General features: G+C 41.1%; 1 protein-coding gene across 9 annotated transcripts in view; it reads left to right on the top strand.

Moving 5' to 3' along the window:
- The window catches only part of ARHGEF28 (Rho guanine nucleotide exchange factor 28), a 128,426-nt gene that overhangs the window by 37,016 nt on the left and 70,280 nt on the right, over positions 1-21,130 (top strand). For 7 of the 9 annotated variants that reach the window (XM_030004557.1, XM_030004555.2, XM_030004552.1 and 4 more), the window contains 5 exons: positions 6,838-7,021; positions 8,297-8,477; positions 11,826-11,898; positions 15,897-15,943; positions 17,487-17,547. In XM_030004557.1, coding sequence (XP_029860417.1) covers positions 6,838-7,021; positions 8,297-8,477; positions 11,826-11,898; positions 15,897-15,943; positions 17,487-17,547 — 546 coding nt within the window. Of the gene's footprint in view, positions 1-6,837; positions 7,022-8,024; positions 8,109-8,296; positions 8,478-11,825; positions 11,899-15,896; positions 15,944-17,486; positions 17,548-21,130 lie in introns of those variants that run through there. The other 2 variants (XM_030004560.2, XM_030004562.1) reach the window with 2 other exon arrangements.

The following is a 21,130-nucleotide window of genomic DNA, read 5'->3' on the forward strand; positions in this document are numbered from 1 at the left end:
AAAAACTGGAATTTGTCAGCCAGTTTTGATGTCTCCCCCTGCTTTTCAAGTCACAAGTCTTGAGGTTTTTAGTCTCCTTCCAGGAAATGAATGAGATTCATAGCCCTGAAAGGGCTTAGTCAGTTCTGTCAGAGGGAAGTACTTGTTTTTAGTTTATTGTTTTGGACATAGGAAGGGATTCAGGTGCAAGGAAGAACAAAAGGATTTATTTAATGTTTTAAACAGACTGTGTTTGGCTCAGCTCTGTGTAACTCAGTCTTTTGGCTGCAGAATCGGGATGCAATGCAAAACAACATCCTGATAGTGCATATCTTTTACAGTACCACCTGCCTTGCAGTAGCTGACCCTGTATGAATCAGCCAGCAGTGCGTCTTTCAGATCTTAGGAATTGTCGGTTTTATGTCTTAATGGAAAATGTTACCTTATACCATTTCAATATTAATATGTTGAAGAAGCCTTGTGTTTTTCATTTTTCCCTCATCTTCTTGTTTGCAGCTGAATGCAGTTGAATTAATTATGTTGTTTTTTTCACAACATTTTTTTTATTTCTTGATGGTTTTCTTTTTGTCTTGTTTGTTTGTGTCCTCATGTGTCACCCCCCCCCCCCCCATTTTGCCACATTTGAAACCTTCCGCAAGGGAAAGGGAAAAGAAAGTGAAAAGTGTGGGAAAATACCATTGGTTCTGTCACAGTGAGGAGCTGTAAGAGGAGGTGGTGAAAGAGGAGAACTGAAACTGGAAATAGTTCTTAAGAGAAAAAATGTTAAACCTCATTTGTTTCAGAATTATCCTTTTAGTGCAAATTTTTCTTTTTCGGCAGATCTATTTAAAAAGCTTATTATCAGTCATCGTGTCTTTTTTGTTTTTTTTTTTTTTTTGTTTTGATATTGCTGACCCTGGAATAGAACCACAGCAGAATTTGGATGGAAGGGGTCCCTGGAAGTGGCCTGGTCCTACCCTCCACTTGGAGTTGGGTCAGGTTGCTTAGAGTCAGGTTTTGAGCACCTCCAAGACAGAGAGTTTGTAACCCCTTTGGGTGACCTGTCCCAGTGTTTGACCATCCTCGTGGTGAAAAATAGTTTCCTTGTATTGAAAGAACATATTTACCTTTCCGTTTATCCTTCCAACTTTACAATTTGTATTTCAGATTTTAGTATCATGAGGCTATTAGTAATTGCTTTATGTCATCAGATTCTGCTCACTCCTGGGCAAGCTAGGTGGGACTAGTAAGAGGACAGTAGCCCACCAAACACATAGTCTATAGAGGTGAAGGATGGGGAGGAATGCAAGTGCTGTTTCTAAGTGCATCAGGGGTGAAAAAAAGTGGAGCTGCCGGGTGGTTCTGCTACAATGTGCATTCAGGCTAGCCATGAAGAAATTTAGCTTAAGGTTGGATGAAGGTTGTTAGGTTGGCAGATAAAAATTAGTTACAAGAATATTTGTAGTGAGATAATAAAAGTTACTATTGTAGATGGTATTCTAAGACCACAAAGATTAATTACTGTTTATTAGTTATTTTTAAAACTAGGTTCTTTTGTAGCAGACTTACTCATACTGCATTGTTTTTAAGGTTTGGTCGCCAAAAGAGTAACTTTATTTGCAGCAGTGTTGGAGCAGAGAGAGAAGGCTATCCTCTTGTTCGGGAAGGTTTCCTAAGGGCTCTCTTTTTGCTGAGTGGGAAAGTCCTAATCTTACTTTGCCGAGAGCAAGTTTATCTGGCTTCTTTACAGTGTTACAATATACATTGAAACCCAGTGGCCCTAGGCCAAAGTTTTAATCAGAGGATGGAGTTCAGGGTAAAGTTTGCCTTTTTATTTCTGTGTTTTTAATCTGAGGGTTGGGGTGTGGTTAGTATTTAATCAGATGCTTAGTGTGCTTATGTCCTGGTTTTGGCTGGGATAGGTTAATTTTCTTCCTAGTAGCTGGTGTAGTGCTATGTTTTGGATTTAGTGTGAGAGTAATGTTGATAACACACTGATGTTTTCAGTTGTTGTGAAGCAGTGCTTATACTAAGTCAAGGATTTTCCAGCTTCTCATGCCCAGCCAGCAAGAAGGCTGGGGGAGGCACAAGAAGCTGGGAGGGGACACAGCCAGGGCAGCTGACCCAAACTGGCCAGAGGGGCATTCCATAAAATGTGACGTCATGTCCAGTATATAAACTGGGGGGAGTTGGCCTGGGGGGCGGATTGCTGCTTGGGAACTAATTGGGCATCGGTCAGCGAGTGGTGAACAATTGCATTGTGCATCACTTGTTTTGTATATTCCAATCCTTTTATTAGTAGTATTGTCATTTTATTATTGTTATTATTATCATTATTAGTTTCTTCCTTTCTGTTCTATTAAACTGTTCTTATCTCAACCCACGAGTTTTACTTTTTTTTTCCCCAATTCTTTCACCTGTCCCACTGGGTGGAGGGCAGTGAGTGAGTGGCTGTGTGGTGCTTACTTGCTGGCTCGGGTTAAACCATGACAGCTTAATACTGGTTGATATATTTGCATGTGTTTTAATTAGATGGACTTCTTTGCTGGCTGGTTATTAACACTGTATATAGAAAAAATAGTCTAGTTGGAAACATCCAAAGAATCCACTTTGATGTCTAAACTGGGACTTTAGCAGAATTTAAGTACTCCAGACCAAGGAGCAATTCTGAAAACTAATTTTTTAGTGAACATTTTAACCTGGAAATGCATAATGTTTGTTCAGCGGCTGTGTTTTGGACCACAGCATTTCCTGGGTGTCTAAACTGGAAATCCCTGGCACCAGACAAGGGAGTGCTGGTGCCTGGCATCCAGCAGTGCTCCATTGGGGTCCAGACTGGTGGCATGGCCTTGAGTCTGCCAAAGTCCTTGTGGGGAAGGCTGTCTGAAGTTACAGAAATACCAATGGGGCCAGTGCAAAGCACAGATGATGTTATCAATCTCTATTCATAAACATAGCTAGGGAGAGGGAAGATACAGGCACACATTTTTGTACTGTGTCTGAATGGTTAGGGCATTCTCCAAGCAAGGGAGACACCCGGGCTCTCAGCATCAGTTTTCACATCTGATGACAGTCTAATGAGAAATGCATCCATGTCCAAACAGCAGAGACTTATCCCAGCTGATTTTTGCGTTGTCGTCAGTCTGCTGCTTTCTTGGTCTTCTGCCCAGCATCCCTTGGATTTCCTTCTGCACCATGACCCATTTTCAATTACTCTGCAATGGAGGGGGCAGGGCATGCTCCCACCGGGTGAATGATCAGAGGAAGATTGAAGATGTGTGTGGGTTCAAATCCCATCTGGCTGAGGAGGAAGTTGAACTGAGGTCTCCCATTTTTGAAGTGGCACATCAGCCATTGTTTCCACTGTCTCTGGATGGGTTTTGGGAAGCCTGAGCCCTGCTCATTTAAATGTTCCTTCATAGAAGAAGGTCTCAGATCCAGGCAGACCAAGGTGTTTGATGAATAGTGCTTGGTTGGGCTTTGAATGTGTGGGTTGGAGTCAGATCCTCATGCCTCTGTATTCCCTGTGGGCTGACTTCAGCCAGACACTCACTCACTGTGTTTTGCTCTTGTGAGACCCCACCTGGAGTCCTGCATCCAGCTCTGAAGTCAGCACAAGAAAGACATGGACCTGTTGGACCAGGTCCAGAGGAGGGCCACAAAAATGATCATAGGGATGGAACACCTCTCCTGTGAGCCTGGAAAAGAGAGGGCTCCGGGGAGACCTTATTGTGGCCTTTCAATATATAAAGGGCACTTATAAGAAAGGCAGAGAAAGACTTTTTATCAGGGCCTATAGCAAGAGAACAAGAGGCAACAATTTTAAACTGAAAGAGGGTATATTTGGATTGGATATAAGGAAGAAGTTTTCTATGATGAGGGTGGTGGGACACTGGAACACGTTGCCCAGAGAAGTTGTGGATGTCCCGTTACTGGAAGTGTTCAAAGTCAGGTTGGATGGGGCTTTGAGCAGGCTGATCTAGTGAAAGATGTCCCTGCCTATGGCAGGGGGGTTGAACTAGGTGATCTTTAAAGGTCCCTTCCAACCCAAGCCATTCTATGGTTCCATATCGCTGTTTAGCAAAGCAGTTCTGCAAATGCTTGAGTTGGATTCAGTGGACTTAAAAGTTGCATGTACTTGAAAACTTTGAAACGTATATGCCTTCTCGCTTAATAAGATATGTCAACACTATAATTCATACAAGTAATGATTAATGTTGGTAACTAAAATGCAGCAATGATCATTGTCTCACAGTGACTGAAATTAGAAATATTTTGCAGACCTTTGAGGAAAAAAACCCATAGTTCATTACTTTCCTCTGGAGCCTAGGATCCTGCAGCAGATCCTGTGTCCAGCTGGACACATTTTTGCCTAGAATCTGAAATGGGGAGACCTAGAAACAATTTTATTGCCCAAAACCTGGGGAGAAAATAAGTGTTGCATGGGCAGGTTAATATACCAGGTCACATGTAGGCTAACCACAAGTAAGAGGGAAGTTTGAAGATGAATTTTTTTAAAAATAATGACATGTGACATTTTATAGGTGTGTTCTAGAAATACTTAGGTACATACTGTGTATCTGTTTAATGATATTCTGCTTTAAATAATGCCCCCTGCATCTTGTTAATGTGCCTGCTTCTGTTAGAACTGCAGTGAAATAAAGGTTTCAGATACTACATGCAGGTTTGCTGGCTGTTACAGTGCTAGAGTCTGTGTCCTGAAGCTCCCTTTTACTCTGGTGTCTGGAATTTGTTTCATTTATTGAAGGAAGCTTGACCTGGTTTTCTGGGATTTGACTCTGTCTGAAAGTTTTGGTTCCACTTGAAACAGAAAGGTAAAAAGGCTGGATGTGTTGCCACCAAATACTCAGAGCAAAAACTGGTCACCAGTGGAGATCCCGCAGTAATTTTCCCTGTGGAGCAGTAGAGCAAGTTCCTTAGGTTTCTTGCCATTCTGGCTTTATGAGATGGGGAGATACAGGTTTCTTTAATATTATAACATATCCAAGTCCAACATTTTCAAAGGAGGCTAATGATTTTGGCTGCCAGCTCTCAGGATCTTCCAAAAGGTCCAGCTTTGCAGAAGGCAACTGTTCTGTTAAGATGTCTGGAGAGGATGTACTCAGCTGAGACATGACAGTAGCCTTCAGTTATGGAAAAGGAAGCTGCAAAGGGAAGGGAATGAAGTGGTTTTCGTGCCTGTTTCAGATGGGACAAGAAGAAGCAGTCTTGTACTGAGAAAGGGTGAGCTAGGTTAGGCATTTCAAATCTTTGTAACTGTGAAGGTAAAATTATCCCTTGTGTAGATTGCCTACGGAGGTTATGAAAACCTCTCATCATTGGAAGGTTTTTAGAACAGATGAGACAAACATCTGTCAGGAGCAATTTAGGATGAGCCGATACTAACTTAAGGGAAGGGGTGGATTAGAGACCTCTTGAGGACTCTTCAAGGTTGGGGTTTTTTTGATGATTCTATAAAATAAATATTCCTGAGACTTTCAGAGGGAGTACTTAAACAGAATAGGAGTCAGCCATGAGCCATTGTATTTGCTTGTAACTATATGATACCTTTGCTCAATGCATAAGTGTTTCTGAAAAATGTGTTTATTAGCTTTTTGGCTACATAACTGCTCTCTCTGCTGGGGGATTGCTTTCCAAGCTTTTACAAGACAGTTTTCCAATTGCTTTTACAAGACATTTTTATCTTCTAAATATTGATGCAGACAGGAAATTTGGCAGCAATTTACTGTTGATTTTAACTCTATTATTTACACAAATGTGTGCATGTACCTACATATGCTTCAGGAGCTTCACCTTTCCTTTGCAACTGGAGTGTGTAATTTTCAATAATGTGTTCTGAACTGGTTGGGTAACAGAGAATAAAAGTCCATTGTATCAGGATAATAAATTCCAATGGAATTTCATAAATCACTGGAAACCTAATAGATTTCAGCCAGTTGTTCTGAGAGCTGTAGAGTAACTGCCCTTAAATACTTGACCCTTGTGAAAGTACCCTTATATTTAACTTCATACCAAAATATCAGTGTAAGGAACTGGTTGAGTGGCACTTGAGCTTAATTTTATTTATTGCCTTTAAATTGCAGAGGTTTTGTGTTTAAGAGTGTACGTAGACAGATAAACCCTTCTTTGAATAAAGGCCAGGGAAGGTCTGGAGGGGAGAATCAGCATCTAGTGATTAAGTGATCGTTATGTACTCTTTTATTTTAAGCTTCATCCCGCTGAGCTTGATGATTATGTGCTGAAAAGTGGAGAGGATGTATTGGCAGGTGAGGTCACCTTTCTGAAAAGAGAGACACAAGAATTATCCTCTAAATTTTACCCACATGTGAGTTAGCTGACGGCTCACTGTGCTTCTAAGGATCTCTTACTGTGCTGATAAGTAGCCTGCCTTGAAAAATCACACACTTTTTTTTTTTTTTTTTTTTTTTAAATTTATATACTTGGCCATGCTGCCAGGTGTTTTGTGTTGCTGAGGCAATGCAAAGCAGCTGGAAAATTGCCTCTTAACTACCTTCTGCAGTATAGTGGGGCATCTCTTGTGCTTAATGCTGCTATACCATATATAAAGAGAGAAATACTGAGATTATCTCATTCAAACTGTTTTCTTTGACTGCTGAAATTAGATGGTATTTGGATATCCTAGTTTAGCTCCACAGATGCAAGTAAATAACTCTGTTGATTTCAGTGAAATATGGATTCTGCCAAAGTACTTTTGTAGGTCTGAACCTTAGCTGTGATATTTCTGCAGATGACAACAAGTTTCTTTTGATGCTTCCTAGCCAATAAAATGCTGAGTTTTGTTGCTGATTATTTTGTTTGTTTGCTGTGTTTTTTCAGAGCTGAAACATAAAGAAACTCTTCTCCACCTTGTAATGAAATTGGGGTTGGTTAAGCTTTCCCAGTTCTTAGCAGCCCAGCCTGGAGGGTCATCAGCATTAGCATTACCTAATGAGGATGGAGCAACACCATTAGATTTGGCTTTACAAAACGGGCACTCCAAACTTGTTGAGGTCTTCACAAAGTGAGTATAACGGTTTGTTGCTTCCTCTGAAAAAATTCTATCAGTTAAGGGATATGGGGAGTACTGTCATTTTTCTCAAGAGTTGCATATTTTGTCTTGGTTTCTGTTGCTTTTTGCCATTATTACCATTTTAAGTGGTAAACTTGTATTTACAATTAATGGAAGTTTATGATTTGCATCCTTCATTATATTTGCAAGTCAATTAATAGTCAGTTAAGTGACAGAAGACCAGCTGCACCATCAGGTACCTCTCCCAGCACTATTGCAGCTGAATCCCAACACATTACCAGCAAGTAAAGACATCCCTTGAAATATATATAGAGAAATATTTACTTATAAACAGAACCATAGGACCTGACTTTCACAAAACCTCAGCAGACTTTGTGTCCCCTGTAAAGCTCAGATTTGAATGAATAAGGGAGAGCCAGCACCAAAGCCAGTGCTATGAGCCTATTTTGCTGGAGAGCTGCCACACTGACTTAAAGGGCAAGTGCTTTCTGGCATCTTTTAGCTGTCTGGAGTTTCCTCTGTACGGACCTGAGGAGCTGCGTGGTGTGTATGTGTCTTGGGGTACCAAATGTTTAGCATCAGATGCCCCTTCTCAATGTTGGCTTTTCTTTGCAAATAGAAATAGGCGAGAATTGGGTTACATTTTTATTTTGGCATGTGTCTCTTTCCGTTCTGGCTCCATGCGGTGTATAGTTTATGTGAGACTTATCCGTACTTCAGTTTGAAAAAAAAATACTTACAACACCGGTACGGTACATTATGTTATGAATGTCTCATTTGTTTGTAAAGTCCAAACAATGCTGTATTCCCTTGAGATACTTTCTGTTTTTCACTGTCGTGGGATAACAAACCTGCTAGCTGCCAGTCATGTCCTACTGCTATATATGGCAACATTGACAGGAAAAGGTACTATTGCTAATTTACAGCAATACGGAGAAATAGGTGTTGTCACGGCTTGCTCTTTCTGGCTTATTTTACTAGCGAGTAACCATCTAGAGCTGACATTCTTCCCCCCCCCCCCCCGCCCCCACCATGGCTAGAAGTAGCTGCATGTTCTTAGGCCTGAATGGAGTCATTGGTAAGTATTTGTTTGCCCAGCTGTGTTTTCAGTGGATGTTTCAGATTTTCTGCCTCCGGTTTTTGCAGCGGGTGCATTGGGATCCCGATGGGCCGTGCCGAAGGCGAGCAGGAAGCTCACTACGGCTGTGCTTTTGTTCTACCTGTGTGCGGAGCATCTGCTTTGCTTTAAAGAGCGTGTTGTTCCAGTTTCCAGGGCAGTCGCTCACCTGACATTTCAAGAGCGGAGATCAGCGAGGGTGCTTGTGTGCAGTTTGTTCATTCATCAGGAGCTCTGACTCTGACATTTAGCCACACCGCACAGCACTTGCTGGAGTCGGACATTAAGCTCTTCAGAAAATACTTCTGGGACAGACCTCTTCTTTACCAGGTAGGTACCTATCTAGCTCAGGGCACTGTCACAGATTTTCTTCAATAATTTCCAGCTATAGACTCTTCAGGCTGGATTTGTTTTTCTTGAGTAGCCTTTTAGTTTAAGCTGCCTGCCTCATTAATGGCCAGCGTAATTGCAGGATTACTGTTGTAGGCTTCTACTTTTTGTAAGTGTAGCACATTGTACATGTGAAGCTGGAGGATAAGAGATGTTGAGAACTTTATCAAAGCCTCCTTTACCTCCCAAGTTGTTTTGGAATCACTGGGCACTCTACAGAGAATATCTTTCCCTGAAATCTCTGTCTTTAATTGCACATATTTAATTAACATATTAAATATTTAATTTAGTTCCATTCTTTCATCTAGTAGTGTAATGCCTGGGAGCCTTTATCAAGAGCCAACCCCAGTCTATTATTTATAGCAGAAATACAGAGTACAGACTTTTGCTATAGAGTTTAGTTATGGTGTAGTAGGTCTTATTTTACTATAAGGTGTCTGGAGCACTGCTGTGATTTTCTTCAGGACATCTCTCAATTTCAGTAAAGTAAGGAGGAGAACACTCGAAAGCACAAGTTCTTTAATAGCAATGCAGGTGCTCACTTATGTTTTTAGATTGAGACTGTGTGACTATATAAAACTAGCAAACTAAAGCCACACTGAAAATAGGCTTTTCTCTTTTTCTGGTCTTAAAATTCAGCTTTTCTTTTCCATGCTTAACTTCAGGTTTCCTTATTTGTGCACTGATTTTCCTTGAGTTATCTTTATTGCATTCTTTATGTTTTTTTTAACTTTGAACGTGACCCGTGTGTTATGTTTAACACAAAAACTTAATGTGTGATGTATTGTATAGTCCTTATGTATAATCTCATGTAACTACACTGCCAAGATTTTGATTTGTTCCAATACGAAGAAGTTATTCTGTGTTTGTAGCTTGCAGAATACCTACAATTTCTGTGTGGCTATTCCATGGAAACAATCGTAAACCCAATAGCAAAACCAAGACGGTAGTGAAGAATGCATTGTTATTTACATCACTGGCTTTTTCTTGCACTCATCAAATCCTTGTTCTTCTTTCAGTCTTTGAAATGAAAAAAAGGAAGTGTGGTATGTTAGATGTTTGTATGGCTTTCAGGGACAAAGACTCTTAAAGGCTGCAAAATTCTGCACTTGATATTTTCAGGAAAAAGCCTACTACCCGTCATCTGTGGGTTTCCCTTTTGCTCATTCCTCTGGTTGCAGCAGTCCAGAACCTCCATTGTGGGGACCCGCTGCCCAGTATCAGTGTTGCACTACTTTTAATAAAACAGAAATAAGCCAGAATAACTGGGAAGGTCACATGGTTTAGTTCACTTCCTATACACCAGTTATCATCCTGAAGTGTATGTGGAGGGATGATCAAACTGTCATGTTTAGACTATGTGTTATGTCCAAAAGGTAAGGTACAATTAATTTTCTTTCTGTTGCAAACAAGGACTTGCAGCCATTAGCTGGATCCAAAGCATAAGGTGGGCATTAGAGATTTCACGATACATAGTCTTTTTAAAATAGAGGTAGAATTTATTGCTGTACTGGAGTATTCAGCTCATCTGCAGCAGACTAAGACTGTACATCTAGTTTATTGTATCTTGAGACTGCATAAATGACCACTCTGCTATGTTAGGCTTGGGTCAGAAAGACGTGTACGAAGGAAAAGGAGCTTCTCTCAGTTATGGTGGCATGCAGCATTGGATTTGTGTGTGTGAAATGGATGACTTAGAGAGCAGCACAAACTATTTTTGCATTCATGCAAGAAATCCCTATCTTTCTCAAGTATGTTCTTCAGTCCCTTGTCTGTGGGTTCTTTTAGTCCCTTAACTATTCCTTACAATCCTAAAAGAGTAATGGAAAAATTAAAACAAACAAGTTGTCGGTAAGCTGGAGTTACCCATACAGGAGCCATGCCTTTACTGGAAACCTTCAGGGGCCCTGCAGTTCAAAAAGTTTTTGTGGCTCTGCTAGGCGATACAAAGGACAGATTTCTGAAGATGATGAGGAAAAGCATGGAATTGCTGGAACTCTCTGCAACCTCCTTGGGGCAGAAACTGCTGGGGTGGTAGCAGCACCCATCAGTGAGGCCGCGTAGTTCATTGTGCACTCCCAGCAGAGCCCTAAGCAGTGTGGGGATGTGATCCGTTTGGCTGTCTCAGTTGCTGGAGGCAGCACAGGCGGTGCAGGGGAGAGGTCCTCCGAGAGAGGAAAAGAAATCCAGGAACTAATAGACACATGTGAAGTGGTGTCAGGGTAATAAGGAAAAAGAAAGGCCAAACCAAATAATCCAAAATGAATAAGATAATTTCCAATAATTTAAGTATTTTTGTTGCCTGGTGGTGGACAGATTTAGTGGTTTCCCTGGGAGGAATTGGCTTATTTCTGCCTGATAGATATGGGAGTAGGCAAGTGTCTCGCGCACCAACAGACAAGCAGAGAAAAATGCAGCTAGCCCCACCGAGGCAGGGGATATAGCTAGCTTGACAGCTGCATGGCTTTCAAATCAGTTTGGCTGCAATATTCAGCCCAGAGTCATCTCTGAAGTTTTCTTTCGTATTCAGGTTACCATGCCTTTTCTCTGTTTGCTGCTCTGGTAGGTGGCAAATACACAGGCAACCTAATTAGAGGGAAGGACTAGAAGCAAGCAGTGTTGTGGATGAAACTATGCAAAAGGAGACATTTTCTCCTCCACCCCTTTTGCTTATAATCTTTGAACATAACTGCTAAAATAAGGGACTGGATCTTAGCCTTGTCTTCCTTTTGAACAGGAGTGATATAGTCAGCGAGTGTGTCTGAGCGAGGGGTCAGCTTGGGCCAGGGACCATGGATGTGGAGAGGGAGCGGCTTCTCCCTTCCAGTCTGGGTTTACCATGTAGTCAGTGTTTTGTCCTGGTTTAGGCTCTTTGTATTGCCTATCTGTCAAAATTACTCACTTTATAGGGATGCTTTCAAGGTTAACTAGGCTTCTGAACGGAGCTGTAGGGCAAAGCTGCTGTGCTGCTTTTCTCATAGAGAAGGAGTTTATAAACAATGAAGTAAGAATGTTAAATCTGATCCTTAGATTCCTTATGTAAGGTAAGCAGGAGGTAATTTGTCTCTGTAGTTGAAAATATTTTATCAATTTCCCTCTTGAGGAATTGGTATCAGTTTCCTCTGGAGGGTAACCGATAAAATACTCTGTGGAATTTCTGTCGATCATTTCAGTATTGCTTACAACACATCTGTTTGCTATTCTTTGATATTGTTTTTGAGTTTTCAGGTAAATGTCATGGGCATCAAATACAGTTACTGTCATTTTGATTTTTTTTTTTTTTTATAGAGTATTAATTCAAACCAAGTTGAGACAGTGGAAGGTCCAAAAATGCTCTGCAGTACAGCAAGCTCTGTAGAAGGTACAGTTTTTTATTCCATAATGTTGCAGTCTTAAAAAGCTCTGGAAAGTTGGCACAGATTCATACACTATTTATTTATTCAGGAAGATCACATGTTTCATATGACATTAGAGACGTGTAAGTAGACAACAGTGGAATAGGCAAGTCATACACTACAAGAGTTGTGTAAATTGTGATACTCCCTATAGAGCATCGGTTTTCCAATGTCAGACTGAAATTGTTCACAAAATATGATAGCATTTATAGTGACTGGAAAAGCCTTAATTAATTTTATTGTAAGAGCCAGAAAAATGTCAGAAGATTCCAGGAGAGGGCAGTGTTTAACTGAATGAACACTCCAGCCTGCAAATTCCAGTAAAGCCAAATAACTCAAGCTACAGAAGATAGGAGCAGAGTAACATTTTGTATGAATAGTTTTGGGATCCAGCCCGGAGTTCTTAATGTGGCAAACTTCCCATGTGTTTCAGTTAGACATTCAATATTTTGGTGAGCGGTTTACCTCTGTAAGGGTTGTGGGACTGTGCTTGCTGATGGGAATGCTTTTTCATTACCAAAATACATCCCTGTGTACCTCGGAGCAAGCATCTCTTAGAGCTGAAAAGAAAATCACAGAAAAAGGTCATTCTTCAGTATCAGAAGTATGACACTTTGGGTGTTTACATATGATTGTTAGGAATTTATTAAAAGTTTTCATCAGTTGGCCCTTTGCTTATGTGGCTGGTGCTGTATATTTGGATGAAGCAGCAAGCTGAAGACTGTGACTTCTGCAAGAGGCTTGGTCTTGCTCAGTGGCTGTGCTGGAGGCAGCCCTACTGAGGGCAGCAGAAGTGTGAGCACCTGCATAAACTGCCGACAGGATCAGGACCAGACTGAGAGAGAGGAAAGGGACTGCAGTTCCAGATGGCATCAGCTAGTAACTTTAAGTGAATGGATAAAATGGGGACACAGTCATCGTGTAGCTGGTGTTTAAACATGTAGGCTGCCATTGTTAGTGCTGGAGAAAGAGTTTTATACCCAACTTCTCCAGCAGTGTTCAGGCAACAAGTATTTACATTGGAAGTTAAAATTGCAGAGAAATGATAAGCAGTTGTTAGCAGTTGCAAACTAAGCATCTGTTACTGTAAGTATAAGTGGCAATTCACCATACAAGGTTTGTGCTTGACTTCAGTGACACAGTGTGCAAACGCATTGACTCTGGGTATTCATCTGAGTGCTGTACTCTGACCAGCCTGATCTTTATGCTGCTCCTCAGGGACAGAAAGTGAATATCCTGGATTGGTGGCACTACATGTGGCAGTAGCTTGGGCAATACAACTTCTAGGTGATGATTACTTTGATATTTTTCACTAAAAGCAGTTTTAATTCAGGCTGACTTGGCACAAGCAGATAACAGACATTAGTGGATATTGATTACCCAGAGAGAGAATCACCAGTTTGGGATGTCTAGTCTCATTTTGGATCTGATTGTAAAGCTTCTCGTTCTCTTTTTACACCAAAGATACTTGGCATAGATGTTGGCATAGGCAGACCTACCTATTTGTGTTTTCAGTGAAGCTATACGCTTTTGTGCCTTTATGCATGAGAGTTATTTTATGCCTGTTTTTTTGAAAAAAATCTCATTTCAGTTCAACAGCAAGAAAAGTATGCCATGTTTTGGTAGTATCCAGGACCTATACAAACAAATTGTAGTAATCAAGCTTGCACATTTTACACTCTGTGTTATCTACTTGTAGACATGAGGAGCCTGTAACTATTGTTTGTATGTTGATGGGCAGCAAAGTTTTTTAACCTTCTTGGGTTTTGATAGTGTCATTGGTTACCATATTTCTATAAATGAGACTTTTTTTTTTTTTTTTGGCCTCTTTTGCTAACCCCCACCAAATCTCGATACTGAAAAATCTTGAATGATCATTACTGGTGACTAGTAGCCTGCCTTACACTCTCCATTTGCCAGCATTCAGGAGACCAAAAGAACTTTTTTCAAGACTGAGTTAAAACTGTTGCTGCTAGAAGCAGAAATGGTATGAAATGATTGTCAGAGTACTTTTTACTACATTCTCAGTTCCATTTAGTGAACTCCTTTATAAAGTGACTGCTAAGCTCAGGACGTTAATTTTGTGCATTCATGTCATGAAAGAATCTCCCTCAGATTTTAAAACTGCTGCCATTCCAAGAAGCAGTAACTACACACTTCTGGGTGGGCCTAAAGTCAAGATCAACAGACCTTTAAAACACAATGCTGTAAGAAGCCCTGAGCTGTTATTGAGTAGAGGTTGCTATAGCAGTATGTTGCTTCTTGTGAAATGCAATCATACGAAAGCAGTGGGTCAGTGTAAGGTGATGCTACTATCTTAGCAGTGGATCTCCCATAGCAACTTAATTAAATTCAAATACATGGAGTGATACATTATCCAGTGAGGATGCAGAACAAAAGGTGAAATAGATGGTATTTTGGCTAATTCAGTAGTTTGTGCTTTTTTTCTGTTTTCTGACCTTGAAATTCCATGCCCATGAGTTGACTGAATACTGTTATCTGGAGGATAAACCATGTGCTTCTACAGAATATTAGGTATAGAGCAAGCAGCTTTTTATTTCTGAGAACTGTGAGACTGAATAATAATAACGCCAACTGCATGGCAATACTGTAAAAAATATCTTCCCACTGAAGCTTTTAAAGTAAGTTTCTGCAGTTACAGTTACAGAAGAAATAGTCTGTTCCTTCTAGCTGAAAGATGATGCCTGGGATGCTTTGATGGCACTAGCGATTTTGTGCTCTGTGATTGCACTGTTAGATGCAAGGGGAGGTATACATGTGACTGCTGCAGAAGGTTAATTAAAGAAGGTGGATTAATTAAAAATCAATGATCAAGATACTGATCAGCACGGACCCAGTCCTGACTCCTGCCAGTGTCTGGGGACACTGCTGAGGTCAGGGAGAACAGGTGCACTGATTGCAGTGAGCCCATAATTGCGTCCCAGAACTTCATCTTACAGAGACTGCAGGTTAGGGTTGTCATTGTTGAAGACTGTGCGATTTAGATAATAGGCAGCTGTCTTTGAATTGTTTTTCCAAAGATCTATTGATACAGCTCTTTTTTTAAAAACTTGAGTATAGACTTTGTGCAATGCCAAGAAAGGACAGAGGTCCCAAAACCCCACATTCCTCAAGGCAGTCCCCCAAAGCACCCTGTGCTGGCTGCTGAGTCATACTTAGTTTAACTATTTGCTGGAGCTGGAGAATGGAGGGGGATTTGCGTATCTGAGAAGAGATGTGAAAGATTTAATATAAAATGAAATATATTTACTACCATAACTCTGGCTAAATAATAATTATTATTTAAAATATATTTACTAAATAATAACATTCCTGGAAGCCTGAGTGATGCTGATGTTCATTTGCATTCCTATAGCCAGATTACTCCTCTTTGCTGTTTCACAATAGTCCCTGAGGCTGCATTTGGGCAAAACTTGCAAAGCGTGGTCCTTGTTTTGCATGTGCTGTGTCCTTCCCCACAGCCCTGGGAAGAAACCATAAAAAAGAAAAAAAAAGACTGACAGAATTGAAGTTATTTTTTACTTTTTGGAGTGAAAATGCAAGGTCTAATTTCATAAGATGCACAAAGCCCCTGCAGAAGGAAAGCAGAGCCCAGCTGCTCTGCAGAGTTGGTGTGAGGCACGGTACTAGAACTGTGGATTTTCTGAGCATGTGGGGTTAATCTGCAGCTGGCTGACAAATCGCTGTGCTTGCCTAGCCTGAACATAACTGTGACAATAACATAGCACTTGTTGTGCATCCAGCTCGCACGCTGCCCACGGGAACGCTGCTGTGGGGAGATGCATGGGCTGCCCATGTCCATTGTTCTGGTTTGCCTGCCTGTTTGCCCGCTCCTTGTGTCCCCCCCTCCTATTCGAAAAAGGAGAGAGACCAGCAGCAGTAACCAAAGCAGACCCAAACTGAATTTGCTTGTTATTAAAGGCAGGAATCTTTGTTTTTACAGGTCCTGTGAACTTGGCATCTGATGAATTGTGCCAGGATGATATGAAGGTAAAGATTTCTCCTTATACAAATAGTTAAGCTTCATTTAGGTTGAGAAGCAGCAACCTCTGCTTGGCTATCTGAGTCCCTCCTAGAGCTAACAAGTAAATAAGGTGACTAATGCCTGCCAGACAACATTTCCTGCCTGTTCCTATCCTGGGGGAATAGTTACGTGTATAGATGATTATTATTTGACAGAACTTGTTATGTGGTTGTGGGCTGGAAAGCTGGGTTGGAGAAGCAAGCTCTGCTTTTGAACCAGAAAGCTCCTGTGTTTGTGGTGAACCTTAGTGCCTTCAGGGAGCTTGCAGCTCAGCTGCTAGTTTGGGGGGAGCACAACCTGTCTCGCACAAACTTCATCCTTGAGATGGCATGATTCATTACATCTGAGGAGTTGGTCTCTGAGAGAGACCTTGTGGGTAACTGAGTCCTTAACTGGACTTAACTGGGAAAAATGCTTGATGTAAAAAATAAGGCAGTTCCCATTGTCTTCTACATGGAGGTATCTAACAGCTTTTGGGTGGGACCAATATTTGTGAGAAGTCCCATTACGGATAGTCAGTTCTATTTGATCTCTAGTCTTATATTCTGCTATTTATTTATATGTCTTTGTTTATAAAACCAGAAAATCTGTCTCAGTGGTTTTTTTATCACCTTTTAAAGGAGGAGCTTGATTATTAGCTCAGCTGGGTATGAAGCTAAAATAATGATTTAGGTTGAGAGAAACAAAACCTGGTAAAATCTGGCAAATCTGGTAAAGGTGGTATCTTCTCAATAGTCAATGACTCTTGATTTTTTTTTTTTTTTTAATAACATTCGAATTTAGTGGAATGTTGTTGGACTGCCACTTTTGTTAGGTCATTATTATAAAAGTGATGACCTCTTTAGTTTTGTTTTTTTTAATTGCCAGCTGTGCGGAAGATTGACCATTTGTTTCAGATTCACATGTTGCTATTGTAATCTATGTCATCTCAGAATTATACCTCTGCAATATGCATGCATTTTGGAGTCTATGTTGAAAATATATGTTGGGACAGAGTGTTGCAGCTCACGAGTCTTGCTGGGGGGAAAGGGTTCTGGTACCACATTGACTGTCTCTTGTTTTGATCTAGCAGAAAGGCTGTAGTTGACTATATAAAGAATGAACTGACCTTTGATATTTCTACAGGTGTGAACAGCTCAGGCTTTGGAGAAGGAGGCATCTTAGACATATATTGCTCTTTCCTTCAAAACACTGTATATTGACTAGTCAGGGCACAGTTAAACTTTGTAAGAGAAGAGCAGGCTGAAAACTGGAGTTTTTATGAAAAGTGAGATATGGTTTTGTCATTTCTTTGATTGTGTTTAGAGTTTGAGTCCATAGGGTTCACGTGCATATCTTGGAGCCTGAGTGGCATGCCGTATCTGTTGCATTTATTAAAATGGCTAAAATTAAGTGACTGCTGCTCGATAGTGTTTGAAGTAAATTCTGAAAGCCTATAGCACAGCTTGCAACTAAGCACAAATGCAACTATTTGTCTTCAAAGATATAGCTCAAATTTTCTGTTTCTAGCCTTTCCGAGACTCTGTGGTTCCTTCTAAAGAAAATGAAGATCATGTCCTGTTGAGCATAGGTAAGAAATAATTAATCATTTTGAATTCCCCAAAGCCATTGAGATACACTGTGATGACAAATACACACAAGGTAGTTTCTTTAAAAGAGGTGAAGGTCATTGACATTGCAGCCTAGCTTGGCAGAAGATCAATGTTATATCTGTGTCAGAGAGGGAACCTCTTTCAAAGCGTCTCTCATATAGATAGGTGGTGTATCCAACAGTATCATGATACCCTAGGATTTTTCAGTAGTATGTTAACTGTTGTAGGAGCAACATTCTTGAAAACAATTTCTAATAGAGCCAATATATGTGACTGAAGATGAAATGAAGCATGTAGAAATCTTTAGATACTGCAGCGGTGAGTGAGTTATGGGGCTGTTAGGACAATATAGCAGGTTGCAGTAGACAGTACATTTAGAGACTGAAACTCAAATGGAAAGGTGAGTATTTTCAAGTTCGGGGAAAGCTCCAAGAACAACATGCAAACATGGGCTCAGGCAAAGCACAGCAAGGCGGAAAAAAAGACAACGAGTAACTAAGCTCTGCCAGTGGGAGCTGCTGTGCCAGGCAGAGAGCGCCAGGCTGGCATCACTTGCCTGTGGTCCAGCGATGAGCTCAGAAAGAGCAGCCCAGATGGTGGCATTCAGACAGCCCATATGCAAACTTTGTTGGCTGCAAAATGAAGAGTCACTCTGTGTGTGTGGAAAGGGAGAGGATATACGTGCATGAATGGGCACAGTATATTTTAGAGGGAAATGAGCTGATGTAAACTCAGAGACACAGTTGTAAGATAAGAAGCTGGCAGATGATTTTAATAATCTCTCATTAAAATCATCATCTAGTTATCTATTTTTCTAGTCATTGTTATGCCAAATGCCTGTACTTCAACCATTTAATCATGTTTGTCTCACTCTCCCATCCAAGGAGTATGGTAGCTGCATAAGGGAATTGGGAGTAGTAGCAAAAATACTGGTATTCATAGTTATCCTGACTTTAGTGCTTTTGAGCATAGGATAGTGTAGCAGTCCTTGCCTTGCTGAAAAATGCAGTGCATGTACATGAGATGTTAGTGCCTGTATGATCAAATCTGTTTTGTCAAGCAAGACTGAAGTATTGGAGTGTATGTCAGCGTAGGAGGGTGTGGAGCCATTGGGGAGTGATTATGGTTTGCTGATCTGAAGCCACATCTGCTGCAGTCTCTGCTCCAGTTATACCATCTGGAGGGAACATAAGGTAGCTTAAAAGCTGACAGAATGGAAGTTCTCCACCCTGAAATTATAGCTGATATTTCTTTTTCTGACCCCTGAAATGCCTTTTCCTTCTAAGGCATCATTTGCACAGCGCTGGTTGTGACAGCTGGAATAGGAGCCAGGCGCTCTGGCTTCAGACCAGCTCAGTCTCCTCTAGGATGCTTGGATGGGCAGCTGCAGCAGATCCTGAGTCCTCTGCAGGGAGCAAGCAAGCGACTTTGGCCATAGTTCATACTGTTAGGAGTGGCAGAGTGTATATTCTTAGAGGAGCTTTTGGGTGAAAAAAAAATGGTGAATTTGCATACAATTTCGAACAAGATTTGCTTAAAATTTGATTTGAATGTATTTTCTTAGGCATCTTATGTATGTATAAAGTAAAATTATAAATATTGATATAAATGTGTAGGTGTGCATATATCTGTACATATACAAGTGTATATAAATACTTTTTGTCCTAAGCACAGGCTCAGCTCTTATTAAACCAAGAAAAATTCCCTGTTGTACCTCTTACCTGAAAAAAAACCAGCCCACTTGCTCTTCCCTAAATTCTAATTACCTTGTAGTACATTTAAGAAGTTGACTTGTTTGTGGAGAAGCTGCAGCGAAATCGGGTCTGCTTGTATTAGAAGTATGACACCATAACTGAGAATTTGGTTGCCCTATGTACGGACTGGAGCATGGACTCACTGCCGGCTGCACCGTGGGCTCTCCTTGCCCATCTCCCAGTTACATATTCAAGTTGGCTGAAACGCTCGTAACATAGACATCCAATGGGATTTTGCCATTGACTTCAGCAGGGCCTGGGGGGCTTCCAGTCAGCACTGCATGTGAGATCTGATGGGGCTGAAGTGCAGGCTGGGGAGTGAGTGGGCTATCAGGCGTGCAATAAAAGGTGGAAGTGGGGAGGGATGAGGAAGGATGGAAATAGAGTTTGGTGACAACCAGAAATTTATAAGTTGACTTAAGCTGGTTTTGTTGGTTTATTTTAATGTAAAAATCCGTGTATGTTCTAACCTGACTAATATAACCATATTGCTAACTATTGTAGTTTTATTACCATGGATTCTTTTAAATTACTTTTTAAAAAATTGTTTGCTTGGGAATGTTGTTAAACAGTGATGTTTTTGGCAGTAAAAGCACACAGTGGGGAATAAGGAGAGAAATGGAAATGGTTGTCAGTGGGGGAGAGCAAGAGGGAAAACAGCTAAGGGGGTTGAGTGAAGAAGAATGAATAGAAATGAGCAAACTCTGGAATCTCACTAGGAAGTTGGATGCATAAATCAAAGAGGACTTCTAAGAGCGAGAATGTGAGTGCTCTTTGAATGGGTACAAATTGCCCCACTTCCACATCTCACTTCTTTTTCCATGTGGTTCTTGCTTTTAGACACCTTTACCAAAAATCAGTCTCATCATGGAATGGTTTGCGTTGGAAGGGACCTTTGAAGAAGCGTTGGCTCCTGGAAGGGGTCTGCTGTTCCTGCTCTCTGTTTTATTCCCCAGCCTGCCCTTTCAAGCATATTGAGTATTTTGGCTCTTTCCCCACACCCAACAAAGTTTTGGGAGTATCTTTGCAGGGATGCTCACAACAGTCAGTTGGATGCTAAGAGGGTACCAACTGTCCTTGCTCCCTGTCTTCTTCATCTTTGGGCTGGGACCTGGTTGCCTTAGGCACTGTTTGAGTCTTGTAGTTCAGTTTTGAGAATTCAGTTCAATTTTTTTCTCAAGAGGCTTCTTGTCCTCCAGGATTGCTGGAGAGCCCCTGGGGTCCCACCGCTGTGAGTGTCAGGGTGGGGGTGGCCCGATAAGAAGCCACATAAACTAGAGATGATGGTTCTTGCATTTGCCATATTCAAGAATTGAAGGAATAGAAGTAAACTGTGGGGCACAACAGGATGTTAGACCAGGCTGAATAGGGGGTTGTATGGAGACTCCCAAGTTCAGTGCTAGTCACACCTGCCACTCTTCTTCCCCTTCTCTCTGTCTCCCCTGGAAATTGTTAGAGATCTGTTTTGTGGTTGGGGGCAGGGGAGGGGGGAAGAAAATACTTTTATTTTCACTGAAAGAAAACACACTGGAAAGATTGAGAGACAAAAACAGTATCCAGCTGGGGAGAGTGCATGAAAGAAACAAAATGGAAAGCAACAAAAAAAGAGACTTTTTTTCCTTTCAATATTAAGCATATGTATTATTGCCAGGCATTGTCATCCTCAGAGTCAGCAATGCTGTACATTTTGGGAGGGGGTTTAGGAGGTGACAGCTGAATGCTGTTACTGTTGGGCATGTGACAGTGTTAGCTGGGCATGTGTTTTTAAACATTTATAAATCCTTCCTGTTTTGCATAGCTGGTTTGG

This window comes from Aquila chrysaetos, chromosome Z, assembly GCF_900496995.4.
Source record: "Aquila chrysaetos chrysaetos chromosome Z, bAquChr1.4, whole genome shotgun sequence".
NCBI classification, from domain to species: domain Eukaryota; kingdom Metazoa; phylum Chordata; class Aves; order Accipitriformes; family Accipitridae; genus Aquila; species Aquila chrysaetos.